Source organism: Setaria viridis, chromosome 1 (assembly GCF_005286985.2).
Source record: "Setaria viridis chromosome 1, Setaria_viridis_v4.0, whole genome shotgun sequence".
In the NCBI taxonomy this organism is placed as follows: Eukaryota; Viridiplantae; Streptophyta; class Magnoliopsida; order Poales; family Poaceae; genus Setaria; species Setaria viridis.
Window position 1 is genome coordinate 23,658,842 of NC_048263.2, and position 16,933 is coordinate 23,675,774.

The following is a 16,933-nucleotide window of genomic DNA, read 5'->3' on the forward strand; positions in this document are numbered from 1 at the left end:
CCATTGCCAATCCATCTACAAAGTATTACCGAACCAAAAATATTCTAATCAACCATAGAATTATACATGAAACATAACAAACATGATACAAATACCATTAAACTCAAATGTTGCTAAAAGTATAGATAGAAATACACAAATTTAAATTTCAGACCCAAACAGCATGATACACTACGACAAACTCAAATGTTGCTGAAAGTTTAGATAGAAATACACAAATTTAAATTTCAGACCCAAACAACATGATATACTATGACAAACCATCTACTGAGTACTATCTAGGAGGACTTTAAGTATCCTTGGGCGGCGAAAATGAAGGTTTCGCTGACCCAACCTCATCCTATGATTTATTTATACCTCCTACGATGGTAGTACTTAGTGGACCTGAAACACCCAGGACTGGCGGTGGAGCATAACGACCACCAAAAGGAGGTTTTTAACCTGCCGCAACAGCATCTTTGTGACATCTTTTCAAATAACAAAGCATTGCTCTCTCCCACGTGCTCATGTTCTTCGGCTTATCATGAGGGCCAACTATGGTTTTCCCCTTGCCGCGAGAGGAACGATGATCGCCCCGACCATCACCACTACCTCCAACAGCAGTAGCCATCTCTATGTACCACAATTTATTTAGCTCATATTTGCAAATAACTAAACTATGAACAAATTATATTTTTCTCATAATTTATTTAGCTCAAACATAACATATAAATGAATTTTTTTTCATTGTATCTTATTCTAAAAATGACTAATTACATACCTCTATTTCATCTTATTATCTCTATGTACCACAATTTATCTCGCTCATATTTGCAAATGACTAAAATATGAACAAATTATATTTTTCCCCATAATTTATTTAGCTCATTTTTGTAAAGGAGTAAACAATAAAATTATTACTCTAACTTTATATCAATTTCTTTGACTAATACGAAACATAGGATCCAAAAAATTGTAGTTTATTCTAAAAATCATAAATATGAGCTCTAAATAACATATTCATATAAATGAAATTTTTCTCTATTGTACCTTATTCTAAAAATCATAAATTACTCTAACTCTAAAGCATAAAACTTAGTATAGTAACCATGTATCAAGGGAGGATGAAGTTTCTAACCTTCAGAACACTTGAATGAGTGAAATCTTCACAAAATGATCAAAAATCCGGCAGCACCTTCCCTATTTCGCCATGAATGGATGAAGCTCGAGCTGGAGTAAATGGCTTGGGCAGGAGGAAGTAGACGCCTAATTTAAGGAGGGAAGTTAGTACTGGTTGGGGGCTCCAACCGGTACTTAAAGGTTACCCGAGTGGAGGCTCCACCCGGTACTAATGGGTGACCTTTAGTACTAGTTGGAGCCACCAACCGGTACTTAAGGAGTCACGAGGGGCTTTAGAGAACTAGCCGTTAGACCCGGTATTAATGCTCACATTAGTACCGGGTCAAAAATCAACTGGTACTAAACCTCGTGATGAATGCCAAGTTTTCCAGTAGTGTACTAATCCGACGTGCATGTGTTGCAAATAGCCAACCATGTACTGATCGTGATGGAGTCACTACTCCGTAGCCACCGTTTAACTATGAAGTATCAAAGTTATGAAAATATGTGTTTCCTTCTGCATGGTAGCCTATCTCCACATGGCATATGTCGACATCGTCCACGTCCCCCCGCTCATGTAAGGAAGTGAGCAGTGCAAGGATGCACGGCGAGTCAGGTCCCACAATCACTATGCAAGAAATCAACAAAGAAGACTCCTCAATCGGAGATACTGAGGTTCCGTTTGGTTCCTAGGACTAAAGTTTAGTCCTTGTCATATCGAATGTTTAGATACTGTATTAAATATAGATCAATTACAAAACCAATTGCACAGATGAAGGTTAATTCGCGAGACGAATCTATTAAGCCTAATTAGTCCATGATTTGGTAATGTGATGCTACAGTAAATATGTGCTAATCATGAATTAATCAGACTTAATAGATTCGTCTCGCGAATTAGCCTCCATCTATGTAATTAGTTTTATAATTAACTCATGTTTAGTCCTTCTAATTAGTCTCCAAACATTCTATGTGATGTGGACTAAATTTTAGCTTAAGGATCCAAATAACCCCTGAATTAAATGGGTCTCCAATGTGAGATCGGAGATTCGCATAGAATAGACACGTCTGCTATCTGCTTGCCTCCATCAAAATGTGTCTTCTATGTAGCTACATCGAAGACGTGGATTAATGAGCTGCGTCTCTCGTAACGTGAGCGGTAATAAGAGACGCGTCTACTCATCGGTACTCTGGACCCGAAAAATTATACAACTTGCTTCAGAAGCGGTTTGCGTCCGTCCTCTCGTCCCCGCTGCCGCTGCACCCTTCCCTTCCCCACCCACCACCAGGCACGTACGTTTAGCTTGGATGTATGGGCTCGCGTGCGATAGTGCGAGAGTGCAGGAAACGAGCCTGGACCCCTTGGACTCACGTGAATTTTTTAAAAAAAATATCTGAATGAGATTTACTATATTATCAGGACATCTGCACACTGGAAACTCTGGAACCGTTTGAGTGAGACAAACTAGTGATTCTTTTTTATTTAACAAAAATATTAATATTGCTAGAGAAGAGAAGAGAACACTTAAGCTCTGATGTCGGAAAACTCGGTACGGGGAGACCTAAAACCTAGAGCTATGACTTGATGTACTAGCTCTGAGTGTGGTGGCAGCTAGTATTTTCGAAGTGCACAGAGAAGTAGGGGCATTTAGAGATCGTTCGGGAGACTTTCTTATGAAACGGCTTCATGTGTTGAAAGGTCTAGGATATCGTCTAGAGCGGGGAGTAAATAAGCAAATCCTATGATTAACAAAATTTAAATCTATTGTTAGTACCTAACTGGCTAGGCTAGTTTTGGACAGAAAAAAAAACCAACGACAAATGCACAAGCGTATCTACGAGTTCTAGCACAAATCAAACTTGGAAATATACCTTTGCATATGTTTTTTTAGCAAGGTCAAATAGTCCTTGCACACAAAACAAGCACACCTAAGTAGATCAAAGCAGAAGCACAAATAAATGCACGAATGAGTAAGGCAAACTAAATCAGAGACACGATGAGTAAGTTTACCATTTTGGCAGTCATTTTGGGATCACAAGAAGGAAGACAACCTCTATACTGGCCCCACATGTCACGGAGCAAATAATAGAAAGTGGGTCGGAATAGAGTGAAAAGGAACGACCGATTGGGTGGGCTGGAGGATAGTGGCGCATTTGGTCAAAGAGGTTTTGCAATACGAATCCGTTTTTAAAGTGGGTTTTTCTGATGGATTTAAAATACAAATAATTATGCACACAAAAACTGATAAAATTAGTAATAATAGATTATGCATTCATTTCACTTACTTTTGCACCAATAAAAGATGATGCGTCACAATTAGGACAATTACAAATTTAATTTATACGGCAAGCTTTTCAATCAAATAAGCACATCACAAAAAAGGGAAGAAAACCAAAAAGAGTCATCTAGATTTTCCCAAGCCACTAAACGAAAAAGACAGAAAGTGAGCAAGATATTTGAGATTTTTTCTGGTTGTAGTCGCTTGCTTGGTGGTTGATAACTTGATAGTATCACTCTTTAAGTACAAAGATGCACCGACCGATTCACCGTTTGATATAGACTTCGGTGTTAGATATCCGGACAGTAAATTAGTAATTTGATTTCAAGTAAATTACATTTTCTTACGAGTGCCATTACTCTCTTATTATGACCTTGCCTACACATCTTTGGTTAGAGAAGCTGACTAAAACTGTAGAGCTTGAAAGACGGGGAAAAGGTATTTAAAAAAAAGATCATACGGAAAAAATTGCAACAAGAATTGTCGATCATCCCTTGGGCCATCTATAGACTTCACTTCGAAAAAGAACTCATACACAACTAGTACAATTTTGAGCCCAGCCCAAGAAATAAACGACCTAGGTTGACTTCTAGGCCAGCCCAATCTTCAAAAGCCCACTCCTACTCATAATGCTCTTCTGTATGTCACTTCATTTAGGCCCCGTTTGGTTCAACTTACTTATTTTTAGCACCCGTCATATCGAATGTTTAGATACTAATTAGAAGTATTAAACATAGACTATTTACAAAACTCATTGCACAGATGGAGGCTAAATGGCGAGATGAATCTATTAAGCCTAATTAGTCCATGATTTGACAATGTGCTGCTACAGTAAACATTTGCTAATGATGGATTAATTAGGCTTAATAGATTCGTCTCGCAGTTTAACCTCATCTGTGCAATTAGTTTTATAATTAACTCATATTTAGTCCTACTAATTAGTCTCCGAATATTCGATGTGACACGAACTAAACTTTAGCTCAAGGAACCAAACACCCCCTAATCCACTGCTCCTCGTAATAATGATGATGAAAGGGTTCAGCTATATCTGACAAATCAAAATTCAAAAGCTTATGTGAATTACAAAGCCGCACGGCAACATTAAGTATAATAATACGTCTGGCTTCATTGCAGTCCGACTTACTTCATGTCCAGGACATGATCATGGATTCAAAAATTTTATGATTAATTTTTTCATCCTACGGTTCGTTTTGACTATTCTACGTACATAAGTTTTAGTATGTATATAGATATAGTACAAATCTAGATGCATATCAAATGGTAGAAAATTCAAAATGAATAGTAATTTAGGATGGATGGAGTATTTTTTTCTTATGATGGACAAGATTGAGTACTACTGCTGCAATATGTAGGGCTCGTTTGGCAGGGTTTTGGATTTGGCTGAAAACAGCTCCAGCTGTAGCTTCTCTGGTGGAGCGGCTTTTCTGGTAGAGCTGAAGCCGAGAAAAGCGTTTGGTAAAATGGCTTCTCCAATATTTTAAGAAGTGGATGTGGGAGATTAAATGTCCAATATACCTATGACTATTTAACATGATATGCATGTGAGTTTTATATTTTTCGATAAATTGTAATCTGACTTATTTAAGATATGAGTTTTTATTTTTTATCAATTTATAATCTGATTTTATATGAAATGAGAAAAAGGTATCGATGGAAGAAAAAGAAGTGTTAATCTTTTTGGGGTACGCGGTGGCAATTTTACCATAATTATGACAACTCTGAGGTAATTTCGTACCAAAGGTGGGGAGCTAGGAGGGAGCCGCGGGGAGTCAGTTTTTTAAGCTCCACCGCTGCAGTACAAATCACAAAACGGCTTCTCCTTAGCTTCGCATGAGGAGCCGTTTTTTTACACATGCGTTAGGTACAGCTTCCCTGAAGCCGCACATGACGCCGTAACAAAAGTCTTGCCAAAGGAGGCCGTGGTATATCACCACAAGAGCCCACAACAAATCCGGCCTTATTACCATGAAAATTATTGTGAAATCTATTTTAGGCTGGAGTAACAATAGTTCATCGCTATCTCGCCGCTGCTGCTGCTCGCGTTCTTCAGGTCACGACGTAAAGCCCCATGAAAAGGGGGGGGGGAAAAACAATGTGCGGATGGCAGTAACTCGACAAGGGCACACACTCGTGCTAAAAACAGTGGGAGCGTGAACAAGATTTAGTACTTGGCACGTCTGGATTCTCCGGGGGAAAAAAATAAAGTGACACATCATCACACAAAAAAACATCGTGTTCGTTATGTGTTTTCTCTCTTTTAATTGTGGAGGCACCACGCCCCCTGCTCGGTGAAAGCAAGCGCGGGGAGCGGACGACGCTGTCGGCGTCTTCGTCGGACGTTGCCAACGGAAGCCCCACCCTGCTCGGCGGCGTCCGGCCATCCGTAACATCCAGCGATAGACTCAGTGACCATTCTACCCTTCTACACACGTCACACGTGCCATATGCCGTCGTCCTTCCTTGGCTTGCTCCCTGCTTCGTTCTTCTCTGACAGCGCCGGTCTCGAGTTCTATACTCCTGTCCGATCCATCGGCGCCGCACGTGTGTGTCCACACGTATCATCATCGTTCCGGCTGCCTGTTCCTCTAACTAAACTCTCCATCGCTACAACTAAATAGGCAGCAGTAGTGGTTTGGCCGTTTGGGCTAGCCAGAAGATGTGCAGGAGAAAGAAACGCAGCTAGCAAGAAAAAAAAATTGTAGGAATGGCCGGTTCCACAGAAACACACTACAGCAAGGGATACTTATGTGAACAAAGTGTATGTACAGTAGGTATCGATGTGTTTGTTTGCTGTTCCAAAAGCAGAAAAAAAGATAGAATTCAGGGAAATTAATGATGAGGCAGAAAAGGCAATACACAAGAAGATGTAAAAAAAAATTAACCGCAGTCTTATTTACATGTTAATTCTTCTCTATTATTGAACTTGCTATTTCTCTTGCGACGGCCAAGGATACAGCATAATAATTAGTGCATGCAGCCATACGATCCTTTCCTAAAACAAAGTCACTCTAGAAAAACTCAAATAACTTAGCAAAATGCAAAATTCTCGTGCTCATGCTATTTATTAGCCATATCTAGCGCTTGACCGTTGCATGCACATGCACAAATTTTGCACATGCAGAAACTAAAAGTGGACAAATTTTGAATCACGGAATGAATTCCTTTTTAAGGATGGAAGTAATCTAAAATGATTAATACTTTTTCTTATGGCAATTAGCCATACACGGACCGAGAATCATAATCATGACATTCTTTGTCCACTCCTGGTGTAACTCTAACGTTTACCTTGGTAGGAGTAGCCGAGTAGTGGTCATCGCTAGCTGTGGATGTGCTATGCTGAAAGAGGAGCTGTCAAAAATTTGCAAGAAGCGTGTCACTAGAGCAAGCTGAGTAGAACTGCGGAGTATAAGAGGGGTTAGAATTGGATCACAATTTTAACTACATGATTTTAATACGGTCTTTGTGATACGTATGTGTCAAGTGTCATCAAAAGTCTCAACCCCTTATTTCCTCTACTTTCTAAGATACTACAAAGTAAAGAAGAATTACAAAAGTGCTAGAATGGGGTAGAGAGGAATTTGAGTCAGCTTAGAATGATGGTCTCTAGAAACTTCAAAAAAACGTTATTCTAAAAGTTTTGAGAATGTTATTAAGCAACTGAGGAAAGTGGCATATCTATAAAATTTCCCCCAAAACTTATCTTCTGTAATTTTGCAGGTTTTGGATAAATTTGTTACAAAATCACAACCCAGAGATATGGGACAAATAAACATGCAATAATTATGCCCAAATAGGAATATAAGGATTGTGCATGATACATTTTCTCAATAACAAGAGAAATTAGTGCCCATGGATGCATTGTATGATACCGCTTCATATAAAAATCACCAATTGTAATTAACCATTGCAGTTTCAGCATAATTTAAGAATTTTTGGGTCAATGGAGAATCTAACCAATTATGTGGCACTGGGCAGAAATTTCTCTTTTGAGTACCTTTCACTAGGTTTTAATGCGGGGCATTCACATTTTTTTTTCCTGAAAATCCATTCATAGTGTTTGGTTACACACGCGATAAAACTCAAGAAGTACGGGTTGAGTGTTGTCGCAAGGATCGATGTTTCAAAGTTACAACCAATTTTGTCGCTAACAAGTTACAGCTCATAGTTTGTGTGCCTTAGTAGCACAACAAGAGCACAAAACAACCCCTACATCATAGGATATCAACTAGGAAATGCCAAGTTGACTTGGTCGCTAATGATTAGACACCCGCTCCTCATAATAAGAGAAGATGTAGGTATTGACCCGCAATTTAGGAGGATGAGTTTCTAAGAAGCTAATATGCATGCCAACAAATGGTGGCTAGGGGCTGGGTTTGGATAGAGGTGGAATCCAAATTGGATGAGGTGGGCTTAAAAGGGATGCTTTGAAGGTGGGGCATTAGATCGCAACAGCGGTGGACCGATTGGGATAGAGATAGGGGATGCAAAGGAAGTTAGTAAGAGAAGTGTAGGGGATACTAGTTAGGAAATGACATGGTGAAGTGACGTCAGAAGATGGACATCACAATATAGTGCCGAGAGCACAGCTTGCTATAGGCAGTAAAACTCACCAATGGGAATAGGTAGATGGTTGGGCACAACAAGAGATGCTGGTTGGGCATGGCCACCTTTATTATTGTTGAAGGTAGTTAATAAAGGAAGGAAGATGGAAAAAGTAAGAAGACGACAAATAAATGAACGGGGCGACGGAGGGTTTTATTAGCTCATCTTTGCGACACATGCCCGCCAAGCAGTGGCTTGTATCAGATGTCGCATTATGTTGTTTGTTAGTGGTGTGGCAAGGGATGCTGGTTGGCTACGGCCACCTTTTATCATTGCTGAAGGTAGTGAAGAAAGGAAGGAAGAAAAAGTAGGAAGACGACAAATAAACAAATAAACCGGTAGGGGAATTTTGTCAGCTCATCTTTGCGACACGCGCCCGCCAAGTAGTGGCTCGTATCAGATGACGCATTACATTGATTGTTAGTGGTGCAGCAAAAAGGATGTTGACTGGCCGCGGCCACCTTTATCATTGCTGAAGGTAGTGAAGATAGGAACACAGAAGAAAAAGTAACAAGACGACAAATCAATAAATAAGGTGCTAGAAGGGATTTGTTAGCTCGTTTTTACGATAGGTGACCGCCAAGTAGTGCCTCGTATCAGATAGTGTGCTACATTGTTTGTCAGGAGGTACCTGCAAGAATTTGATCTCATACCAAAATATATTAGAAAACTACTAAAATTGACCTGTTTTGCACTATAAAAGTCGTATGATGTACTCTCAAATTTGAGTACTTTGCATTTTAGGTACCTCGTAGCGCACCAGTTGGCAACATGTGCAATTTTCTGAGGAGGACATCACACATTTTAATATTTACGCATAGATCCCTGTCAGCGTCTCCCTTGACCTTGAAAAGTCCACGGGTGTATACCGAGCGAGTCCTCCCGGCCGCAGGGGCAAACCCGTCAATCCCCACCACACCCCCGCGCCACCAGCAGCCAAGCCGGGACGAGGCCGCCCCGCTACGGCGAGACGTCATCGATGCCCTTCATCACAAAAAATAAAAAAACAAAAAACAAATAAAGAAACGCAATGGATGGAAGGAAATCTCCGAGTAATTAACGGGAGGAGATGTAGAGAGAGAAACCAGCCCCCGAGCAGAGCAGGGGAGGCGGCAGTAGAGCGAGAGAGGGATAAGAGTCGAGTCGTCTCGCCTCGTCGTCGCAGAGAGGGAGGAGAGAGATAGGGAGGGGGCTAGAGAGAGAAACAAAGGTGGTAGATGTGAGCCACCCTCTTTGTATCCCTCGCCAACTTCTTCTCCTACCAACTTCTTTTCCTCCCCCACCCCCTCCTCTCCTCCTCCCCTGCCGTCTCGCGCCCGCTCCGCACAGCGGCCGCGCTCCACCCGCCGCCGCCGGCACGCCCCGCCCGGTACGTGCTTTTCTCGCTGCCATCTACGCCTTTGCGTGCCTCTTGGACGTCGCCGCCGCATTGATGACCGATTCCTCTCCGGCCGGCAGGCCGGCGCGCGTCCTCGCGGCGCCAGAATTCCGGCCGGCCCGACGGTGTTCCCGCCGTTCTTTGAATTCCGCGCGGCCCTTTGTCGTGGCGGCGGTTGCTTTTGCGCTGCGACTTGTGTTTTTGCGTTCGCGTTGCGCCTTGCGGCGGATTGATTGGAAGGTGGCGGTGGTTGGGGACGGGCTTGCGCCGGAATTCTCGCCTTATCGAGGGGTTCTTTGGATTGCTTGGTTGGTTCGTCGGGGTGGCGAGGGTTGGGTGGCTAAGGGGGTGGTTGGGCGAGGCGTCTCGCCACCCACTCTGCCTGTGTTTGTGATTGATTCATGTTCTTTTTTCGTTAGGTCGATGATGGTGGCCGTAACAATCATATAATATGCTGGTTGTTATGATGAGAAATTACGCCTAAAAATCGGTCTTTGGGGAAGTTCTTGGATTGGTGTCCGATGATTGTAGACTATGTAATTCTCTGTAGCCATATGAGCGTCTCGACTCCCATTGCAGGATGAAGTGATATGCGCTGACCTGGGTTTTCTTGGGTACAATTTACTGTTGAAAGGGAAACCCCTGTCTGCAGGACTTAACTCTGGGATGTATAGCAGGATTCTGTAGGCCCTGGACTGTGCTTGCTCACTTCTGGTAACTGGAAGTGCTGACAAGTACACTGCCATAATTCTTGCTTCTATTTTTAGGCAGCTATTTATTTGATGGAGGTTACTGCATTTCAGTTGCTCTCCCATCAGCTTTGCTTAATCTGACTAGTGCCCCCACGTGATAGGAACGGGACTTTGTCAGAAATGCTTTGCAATAGGATGTTGTGTTGGAAAATTGGTCTGTTCTCACCAATTGTCTTCTGGGTCTGTGGGGTTCCTTTCAGTGTGTTGGTTACTGTGGCTACGAGGTTTTTATGCTCAAGGGTTGCAGATGACCCACTTGACTTGATGGATTATATGTCTCCTATACCAATAGTATGGATTTTAGGATTAGGTCCTGGATATTTTGAGTGATTGTGTATCCTATTTGTTCAAGGTGATTCAAAGATCAGTTGAGATAGTGGAATGATGATGCGATGAATTGTGCAATACATTGAATTGGATAAATGAGTTGGAACTTTACCTGTGGTTATCATTCTTTTTTTTTTCTCAAACGATGCAGGAGAGGTGCGTGTCATTTCATTTAGGTAGAAAAAAGAGTACAATGGATACAGAAAAGACCCAACCCGAGTACCAAAACCACACCCACACACCCCAAACAGAAAAGGATCACATGCGCGCCACGGAGCACTAGAGACCTGACCTAGGGACACCAAAGCCTAAGCGGCTATGGTCAGCAACCTGGTGGTGGTTATCATACTATGCAAGTAGTAAATAAATTTGTTTTCTTTGTGATTGTACTCTTTGTATATTTTAATACCTGGATTTTGTCAAGAAAAATGGTGCTTTATTCTTCCTTTTCGTAACCACATGTGCACTAGTTGAAGCTTTCATGTAGTCTCTCCTTCCAGGGAACGTAATTTAAGAAGCTGACAAGTATACACGGTATACACGTGCACGCTATTATGGCCTGTATGTTGCATTTTATACACGTGCACGCTATTATGGCCTGTATGTTGCATTTTTTTGTCCGTTTTCCTTATATATTTTCATTTAAATGGAAATTGGGTTATACGCTATGTTTCATGTAACGATTAAGCAGGCTATCATTGTGAGACCTAGTAGTCAAACACCATTGTGTGCTTCTTTGAACAATGCTGGTGATATTAAACACGGATTACACGTATACTTGTGTTGTTAGTGTGTGCTGTAGCCCATATGTAATGGTTAGCACCATCGAAAACCCCAGAGTATTTTCATGGTTTTATTTCTTATTCTAATTTTAGTATGAATTTTACAATTTGTTTATTTATTTTTTCATATTTCTGACTCTGCTGCAGGTGGCATTTCAAGTATGGTTAGCTTGAGGCGACGTCGACTATTGGGGCTTTGTTCTGGTAAGAGGAACTCATTTCAGTACCTTGAAACATCTTGCCGTGATGTAATAATTGCTCAGAGGATTTATGTTAAGAAAACACAAATGTCTTTTTTCTGTGTATGATGTGGCATATCATATTTGTCATTTATACTTATCAATGTGATTACGGTCTGCTCTCCAAAATAGAAATTTTATATACTTTATTATTCAGCCATATCTTTCTATATGGAATAAATAAATCTTGCTGTATGCATTCTGATGTATAAGAGTTTGTTGTTCGTGCTGTCTAATTTCTGTCTGAAATATTCACTACTTCCCATTTCTCACATAGTGCTTAGTCGAATTAGGTAGTTGTTTGACTATTTAGAAATGAGGGACTGAGGGCCATGGGAACTTAGGAGGGCATGGGTTTCTGTGAGTGGGAAATTTGGTTGTAAGTTAATTGTCGGCAGTACCAGAATTGGTACTTTAATCACTGTTTTGGTAATCCTTCGTCTGTTCTTTTGGAGCTTCAGATACCGCCTTTCATTCAAATAAGTAATAAATGACTTTTCCTTATGATGTGTAAACATTGGTCTTTTCAACAGTGGCCATATTAATTGTTCTGAAATCCAGCTATGACCTATTGTATATGGTCAAGCAGCAATTAACTCTAAATGAAGTTTTGCCAGAATAGATTATGTTTGAACTATCATATATGTGGATACACTTATACAACAAATGTTCTCAGAATAGACATCTATATGAATTCCAATCCAATATAAAAAAAGGATAAACCCAGTGCTAAATCCTTATAACTACATGTGTGCTAATAAGTTACTGATGGAAGCTACATGACTTTTACTATTGTAGTTGGTCTGATCACTAATCAAAGTAACAGCCCAAAGTACTGTCGGAAAATCACAAATTTCATGTACTTGATTGTATCAGTACTCCCTTTCTCTAAATTAGAACCTAAGTAGGATAGAAACTTTGAAGTGAATGAAAGTAAGCCCTTTTCAGGATCATCTGCATATCTATGTCAATAAAGCAGTATGGCTACATATTTTGGATAATCACATGAGTTTAGCTTTTGTTTCAGGGAAAGACTCATTGCCCGTTGATCTTCCTAAGCCCATTGAGAATGAAAAACCTGTGGAAGTTGTACATTCCAATGTGAAGACATTCAGTGTACACCCACTGCCCCCGGTATGTATAATTACTTTTTGTATGTTGAGGAAGTATCAGTGCACAGTAGTATATTGGTGCACATGTGCACAAACTAAAATATCTTTTAGATAATGAAATAGAAAAATATACTAGTTTGTGTTCTATATTACCTGCTTGTGTATCCTTCTTTTCTCCTTTAGATAGCCTGATGAGTTTTCGAGTGACATTCCATAGTACCTGCATTCTACTTCTAGCATTACTAAAAAAATTGTCAGTTACAATGACAAATATGATTTTTTTTACTAATGAATTTTACCTTTTTGTCGCAAAACAAGACTTCTGATGTGCTCACAAAATCCTCAAATGGTTCTGATGATTCGAAGGAAGAGAAAACACAGTACTATCCAGGTTCGTACTTCATTCTTATTCTGTATTATTTGCATTGGTTTCTCCACATAAAAGCTCATGTTACTTGTGGTTGTGATACTTCTTACATGGAAGATGATATTTTAGAATTCTGCATTGGAAATCTTATAAAGAACTTGTGTTTTTTTTCATTGTCATACTCAAGTTTCCTCGGAGATAGTTTGCAATAGAGTGTTTTTGTGACAAAATTTTCTTATATAGATGTCTAGGAGATGTTTCATTAGGGCCTCTAGCTTTTCCCTAGAGGACTCCCTGTTCCTTTTCTTTGGTGTTTCTTAGCCTTTATCAGCTGAGTTGGATATGACAATTTATAATATATAGCTGATCAGAACATTGCATTTTCTTTCCTATCACTCAGGCAAGGAAATCAAGCGCAGAAAACGACATAGAAGAAAGCAGTATGTGGATCAAGAGCCATGCATTATGAGGGGGGTTTATTTCAAAAATATGAAATGGCAGGCTGCCATAAAAGTTGACAAGAAACAGATTCATTTGGGTACTGTTGGGACACAGGATGAAGCAGCTCGGCTTTATGATAGGTATTAGATGGTCTTCACTTAACTGCACACTTATGCTTGACCATAAGATTTCCATCTTACTATTCTTAGGTAGCTTCTTACCTTTTACAATACAAGCTGCCCATAGAATATCGAAGATCCGATATATGTCCAGCTGGTGTTCAGAGCAATGAGTTACTCTGCTGGCATAGTATATGTTGCATAGCTTTTAATAGGATTATCAGAAGTGTTATGTGTTAATACTTAAGTTCATGAGTGTCCAGATGTCTATCGTTCCAGCATTCAGTGTTAGCTCCAGTTAGTTCATGACATACAAACATTACCGATATGATTGCGTTCACTATAGTTTAAATATGCACAAGAGCAAGCTTGTTTCAGTAGTGTTTCCTGAAACTACACTGTTTGCATGATTTGTTTCACCTTTTGTTGCCCTGTACTCTTTTTTGGCCACAGAAGCACATTTTAGTAAACGGTTTATATATAAGGTCTGCAGACCACCTAGGCTGCTACATGATTTTGCAGCCAGAGGCTCATGTTCGATAATAGTTATCTGAGGCACTGTGAAAAAACTTGTATGTATAAAAATCTATCTTTTTCACCTGTAAAGTTAGCTCTTCTTATTCCCTAGTTAAAACAAGCTTCAACAAGTCAGTATGTCCGAGTTTTTTTGTTCAGTGATTTGGCTTCTAACCAAGCCTACCAATTCTTATTGTGCCACTCAGTTTTGTTTATTTGATGGTATTCTTTGTTATGCTGTCTCATAGGCTGATATTAAAGTAAATCTTCCCATCTGTTGTTTACTTGTTCTGATTCTTAATTTTGGTTCTAGGGGTATGTACAATATGGCACATGGCCTTGTATCAAATGATGTTCTTTGATGTTTGATCCAATGTGGATGCCTGATTTGTAGCATATCTAATGGTTCACCAATTACCATGAATCATCAAAATTTGATGAACTCAGAATTCTATTCTACGTGCAGGGCTGCTTTTATGTGTGGAAGGGAGCCAAACTTTGAGCTTTCCGAGGAAGAGAAGCAAGAACTGCGGAAGTACACCTGGGAGGACTTCTTAGCTGTAACTCGCAACACAATAACCAGCAAAAGTATGACCCAAAATTTGAATTCCTTTACATGTTTACCCCTTTATGGCTTATAAATGTTGCTCATAGCATGTTCATTTATCTTACTCTAGAACAAAAGAAGGTTGGGTTGCTAAGGCGTAGCAAGGCGGACTTGTTCATGGGACAGAGTGATGGTGATACTGAGATGGCAAATGGCGGTGGCTCATCGAATTCTGACAATGGAGATGCCGAGACATCAGCATCTTAGATTGCTCCCAGAGGTCGTGGCGACCCTAGTGGAGTCCTCCAAATATTCATTCCGGTCATGATATGATCCCTGTTTAGGATTTTGTTCTCTCAATAATTAATTTCATGTGCATAAGGCCCCTGTTGGTCTGATCAAAGGTTAGGGAAACCATGCCATCTCAAATAAGAAATGGAGGTGGTCCATTGTAGGAAAATTTCATCCGAACAACATGTATACCGGTTCCGTAATTGTGTATATCTACCGATAGGTTCATCATTACAAATTTTACCCAATGTAATTAGTTTACATTACCATTTATCCAAAAGAAATCCTTTCCTTTCCGATATCTTATTCGAGCAATTTTTTTTTGAAATGAATCAGTCAGGAGAGCTGCTGATTATATTAAAAAGAATAAAAAGAAGATGAAGTTCAGATTGGGCAATACAACAAATGGAAGAAAAAACGACACGAGCAGGTTGGATTGGGACATCAACACATGCTCAACTCAACTCAACTATCGGTCGGATTGGAACATCGACACGATCTGCAACAACTCTGGCTGGTCGGATTGGGACATCGACACGAGCCGCACGACATCATAACGCTCAACTCAGACTCAACCACACTAGCCGGTCATCTCCAGTTGCCACTCCACCCGAACGCCATCCCTGCAAAATCTTATCCAAGTATCATCTCTGTATGAGTGGAAACCATCCTATATGTGTCATGTAGTTGCCTTTACAGCCGACCATGTTTGAAATTTTGAACTGCATCTTTTCGGTCTGTAAGTTTTTGAATTCATGCTGCATCTGTTGGGTTTGTGGCATTTTGAATTTTGATGCAGCATATGGTGTACTTGAAGTTTGAACGAAGACATGCATAATTCAAAGTCATGCAGTGTACAACAGGGACACGATTATTTTTGCATAATTCAGTTGACTGTATAATCAATATATACTGCCCTCAAAAAACAAAATAATCCATATACACAAACACAAGGTGTGCAGAGTAGTGGATGCACTGTACTCAAGTGGAGCGCGTGCAGCAACTCCGTTGTGGGAAGAGGTGCTCCACCTCCGACGGTGATGGGCGATTTCTGCGCAGGGACCAGGTCAACGGCGAGCTAGAGGAGAAATATGTCAACGGTGACGAGGAGGAGGTGAGGTCAACCACACGTGTTGCATTGTGCATCGACCTGTGATTTGTTTAGCTAAAGTGATCTAAATTATCACAAACTACAATTTTCGAAACTGTAACTACACTATGCAAACTTCGCCTATGTTTATTGAAAACCACACTTCGTGCTAGGGGCGGAGCTAGCCGGCGGAGCCACTGGTGTCAGTTCTATACTAGATACCGGTGTCAGCGTAATGGAACAGCAGCATGCAACAGTGATTCTTCACTGATTTTGCAGCAACTCGCCGTTGTCAGCTGACAACGACAATTAGCCCTGGCTCCGCCCCTGCTTTGTGCTTTTGTGAGATAGCTTCAGGCTACTTCTGTTCCAACCAGAATCATATCCGAAACAGTTACAAATGGAACCCATATATTTGAAGGCTTGAACCTACGGCAACCTAGTTCTAGAATAATTGACACCCATGGTCTTACTTTAATAGATGGTGTAGACTGACCTGGCTGTGGCTTTGGTATTCTTCACCTCCTCCTCTTCCTGGGTAGTCAGTAAATCATTTTTTTTTAGCATAATGGCATAGTGGAGGTCCATCAGTGCTCGTTCTTCCGCTCTCTTGTGCTTGCACAAAACTTTCCAAAGTCAATTCATTCATGCATGACAACATTAGACGGTAGCCCATAAACATTCTACCTGTGTACTTGCCGCCCCCAAACAATTGTTCAACATTTCATACTTACCACACTTGTACCGGAGCATCCTTTATCTGACCAAACCATCCCAGTTCGAAGAGAGAAATGGCAGAGATATCCTGCAACAAGTCAATTCATTCATGCATGACAACATTAGAGGTAGAGATTTGCTCGTCAACATTACAACTAACATATTCAACAAACAAACTCTGGCAGAGCCAGGGACTTGAGGTAGAGGGCTCATCTCCCCTTTCTTCCTCTCTTCACTCTTTCTCCTCCCTTTATCATC

The 16,933-nt window shown here is 40.6% G+C and overlaps 1 protein-coding gene across 2 annotated transcripts; it reads left to right on the forward strand.

The window, feature by feature from the left end:
* The first annotated feature begins 9,109 nt into the window (after positions 1-9,109).
* LOC117841333 (ethylene-responsive transcription factor-like protein At4g13040) lies at positions 9,110-15,169 on the forward strand. 2 transcript variants are annotated; one of them, XM_072293060.1, is made up of 7 exons: positions 9,110-9,366; positions 11,384-11,440; positions 12,491-12,609; positions 12,906-12,978; positions 13,355-13,535; positions 14,497-14,618; positions 14,708-15,169. In XM_072293060.1, exons 2-7 carry the CDS (start codon positions 11,398-11,400, stop codon positions 14,842-14,844), a joined length of 675 nt encoding a protein of 224 aa, XP_072149161.1. In that variant the 5' UTR covers positions 9,110-9,366; positions 11,384-11,397; the 3' UTR covers positions 14,845-15,169. The 2 variants fall into 2 exon arrangements, with proteins under 2 accessions (XP_072149161.1, XP_034577606.1); XM_034721715.2 differs by having other exon boundaries at positions 9,113-9,366; positions 12,503-12,609.
* The last annotated feature ends 1,764 nt before the right edge of the window (positions 15,170-16,933 follow it).

Bases quoted from the DNA above. Each gene is read 5' to 3' on its own strand.
- LOC117841333 (XM_072293060.1), top strand. From the start codon at position 11,398: ATGGTTAGCTTGAGGCGACGTCGACTATTGGGGCTTTGTTCTG. The intron at 12,979-13,354 runs GTTCGTACTTCA...CCTATCACTCAG, and splicing joins GAAAACACAGTACTATCCAG to GCAAGGAAATCAAGCGCAGA. The intron at 13,536-14,496 runs GTATTAGATGGT...TTCTACGTGCAG, and splicing joins GCAGCTCGGCTTTATGATAG to GGCTGCTTTTATGTGTGGAA.